This window comes from Cyphomyrmex costatus, unplaced genomic scaffold, assembly GCF_001594065.2.
Source record: "Cyphomyrmex costatus isolate MS0001 unplaced genomic scaffold, Ccosl1.0 scaffold455, whole genome shotgun sequence".
Lineage (NCBI taxonomy): Eukaryota > Metazoa > Arthropoda > Insecta > Hymenoptera > Formicidae > Cyphomyrmex > Cyphomyrmex costatus.
Window position 1 is genome coordinate 320,025 of NW_017278801.1, and position 3,509 is coordinate 323,533.

General features: G+C 27.4%; 1 protein-coding gene across 1 annotated transcript; it reads left to right on the top strand.

Annotated features, from left to right (window-relative positions):
- LOC108777667 (uncharacterized) lies at positions 1–1,467 on the top strand. Its single transcript, XM_018544611.1, has 4 exons — positions 1–132; positions 235–354; positions 550–1,138; positions 1,264–1,467. The coding sequence occupies exons 1-4, from the start codon at positions 1–3 to the stop codon at positions 1,272–1,274; spliced, it is 852 nt and encodes a 283-aa protein (XP_018400113.1). The 3' UTR covers positions 1,275–1,467.
- Positions 1,468–3,509: the final 2,042 nt, after the last annotated feature.

Consider the following 3,509-nt stretch of genomic DNA (forward strand, 5'->3'; position numbering starts at 1 on the left):
ATGTGGGAGCAAAGAGCAGATGGTATGAAAAAATTGAAACCAAATGCAGTTCCTACTATTTTCGGTTTTTTTCTCAAAAAGAAAATATCAACAGAAAGTGTAAACGATGAAATATTGACAAAAGTTAACAATGTAAGCAATGATATAAAAATCTAGATGTGGAATGTAAATTATTAAATTACTAACACTACATTGAGATTTTAATGTATTTTTAATGTGTTATATATTTTTTAGATAATAATGAATATTCCTCAATCTTTATCTATAACAGATAGAAGAGAAAATCAAGAAGATCAAAAACAGTGTGAAAATCTTGCAACAGTTTATAATGAAAAGCAAGAAGTGGAATGTGAAGTTAGTTTTAAATTAGTAACATTACCTATGTAACATGTTATGTCACAATCACAAATTTCAAAATTAAATTTTGCGAAACTTTCCTCAATTCGTGACATTAACTCTTAAACATTATCATAAAATTATTGTTATTTGATAACAGAATTTTTTTTAGTATTATCTAATATATTTTGTATTATCTAATATATTTTGCAGATAATTACGAATACTCGTGATGATGAGTCTTTACCTATAACTTATTCAGGAAAAAATAAAGACGATGAAATACAATGTGAACATAAACACTTGGCAAAAGATTTTAAAAAACATCTACGAATGATAAACATGAGAAGACAAATAAAAGTGATGAGAAAAAGAATACAATCATTGGAAACTAAGATGAATACTGATAAATATAAAACAGCTCTAAAATCAGTTTTCACTGAAGATCAGATCCAATATTTGCATACAAAGAAGCGTTTTAAATATTGGTCCAATAAAACAATTCATCGTGCACTGAGACTAAAATTTCTTTGTGGAAATAATGGCTATAAAGCACTCATTAATCAAGGATATCCATTTCCAAGTTTGCGGACATTAAGACGAAAACTAGAGGATATTAAATTTGAGCGTGGAATTTCAAATACATTATTTGAATTTTTACAAAATAAGAAAACTTGTTTTGAAAACGAAGCGGATTTGGAATGCGGTTTAGTATTCGATGAGATGGCGAGTATACAAAAAATTCGTTACGATTCTTCAACGGGGTCATTAAGTGGAAACATAACAGTTCCTAACGAAAAAGGTAGAGCAACGCATGCACTTGTTTTTATGCTTGTCGGTATTAATAACAGATGGAAGCATGTAGTGGGCTATCATTTTACTGGTAATAGGTTTAATAGCGCAATTTTAAAAGATATTATCTTCCAGATAATTACTAAAGCGGAACAAATAGGCTTCCATGTAAATTTTCTTACATCAGATATGGGTCCTGGTAATGTGGGATTGTGGAAGTTGCTGGGTATAAGTACGGAAAGATATACTAAAATAAGTAATTATGTCACACATCCATGCGATAGAAACCGATGTTTATATGTTATCGCAGATCCACCACATATTTTAAAAAACTTAAAACAGGCATTAGTTAATAATGAAACGATATTTATTTCTGATGAAATTGTTATGAAGTATAATTTACCTTCAGATAAAATAGAATTGCAACATTTTTGTGAACTAATAAATATTCAAAATAAATCTAAACTTTTATTAATTCCTAAACTAAAGATGGATGATATTCATTGTAATAATTTCAACAAAATGAAAGTAAGCAAAGCTAAACATGTTTTTTCAAACAATGTGAGTAGCTCACTTGAATTATTAGCAAGTGAAAATAATAAACCAGATTTTATTACTACCGCCTGGTTTGTCAGGATTGTATGTAAATGGTTCTCACTTATGGCATCAAGATATTGTAAATTAGCCCTTGGAAAAAAAATATAAATGAATATAATGAAAAATTACTTTTTTAAAGAACGTTATTCATATTTTTACTAACTTAAAAATTGGTAAAGGAGAATTTAAACCTGTTCAAAGAGATGTTATATATATAATTAGTACTAAATCAGTATTAGACTTAACTGAGTATTTAATTAGTTCTAAAAATTTTAATTATGTCTTGACATCTCGATTTAATCAAGATTGTCTTGAGAACTTCTTTTCACAAGTAAGACAAAAAAACGTTGTACCAGATGCGTTACAATTTACAAACAACTTAAAATTAATTTCTATTGCCATGCATCTGAATCACATTGACAACAGTAATTATGATTATGACGAACAAGAATATTTACCAGGTTTTTTTGAGTATTTATCAGGACAAAGAAATAATACAGGACGTATTATGGACTCGAATAATAATTCAGAAAATATTGTTCACATTCCACCTTTTAATAAGAATTCGACCAAAAATTTAACAATGCTTCAATTAAATTCTTTATATAATATCGCTGGATATATTATAAGATCTATTATAAGAATATGTAGAACATGCGACAACTGCGTAAAATCTGTAGCATCAAAAACACCAATATGCTATTCCTTCACAAAATTGGTACAACTTAAATGTTATTCAAAAGAATCATTGTATTATGTTAATACAAAAACATTTCAGCTATTTATTTTGCTAGAACAGATATTCAGACATTACACTAAATATTTCGGTACTATAAACATTAACTGGAAAAGTTATTTAATATCTATCTTTATTCAGGTTACAGCTAAACATATTTTAAATTGTCATCAATTGTTTCCTAAAATTATAAGAAATTTGTCGTATTCAAATTAAGAACGTTAAGTAAGAAAAATACTAATATTAATAGATGATATGATAGTAAATCCTTGGCAGTACACACCCAGCATCCGAGAATGAAATAAAATGGATTAGACATTTTGTCTATTCGAATTTGTATTTTAAAAGCGAAAACTTTTTTTGGATTCAATTGGATTCAATTTTAAATTCAATTGGATGCAACTAGATTGATAAACTGCATTTCCTATTCAAAATTTCGAATTGTACAGTAATCACTATGATTATAAATGCACTGAAAAAGCTGATATTATTTTTTGATTGAAAGGTATACAGATATACTCCATGCAGTTTCTATAAATGAATCAAAACGTATTTGGATTGAAAAAAATTCATTTTAACATTCATGATATTTTTGAAAATCTGAATCCATTTCAATCCATTTTCAGATACTGGACACCTTTTTAAAATAAATTTTACAAATTTTAAGTGTTTTTACTTTTATCACTGATTTCCTAACCTTACTTTAATTTTACTTGGAAAAGATTTAATAGAATTAAGGAAGAATGTTAAATATAAAAATTATTTGACGTATAAACAAAAAGAACAAAGACAATATAAGAGTCAATGTTTAAAATTTAATAACAAAGTCAAAAATTAAATCATAAAATGTCAAAAAACAGCTATTATAATACAGTTATTTAAAGATAAAGTTGTACATAACTGACGATAAAACTTGACATGTTTTTTTTTAATCTGTCGTATATTATTTATATTGAATACGAGCGGGAATCGCTAGGAAATGGCGGACCAATCAAAAGTGGCACCCTGATGGCCAGTCTCTGTTAAGGAGCCTACAGACCAGAGCGGA

Bases quoted from the DNA above. Each gene is read 5' to 3' on its own strand.
- LOC108777667 (XM_018544611.1), top strand. From the start codon at position 1: ATGTGGGAGCAAAGAGCAGATGGTATGAAAAAATTGAAACCAAATGCA. The intron at 133-234 runs GTAAGCAATGAT...TATATTTTTTAG, and splicing joins TATTGACAAAAGTTAACAAT to ATAATAATGAATATTCCTCA. The intron at 355-549 runs GTTAGTTTTAAA...TATATTTTGCAG, and splicing joins AGCAAGAAGTGGAATGTGAA to ATAATTACGAATACTCGTGA.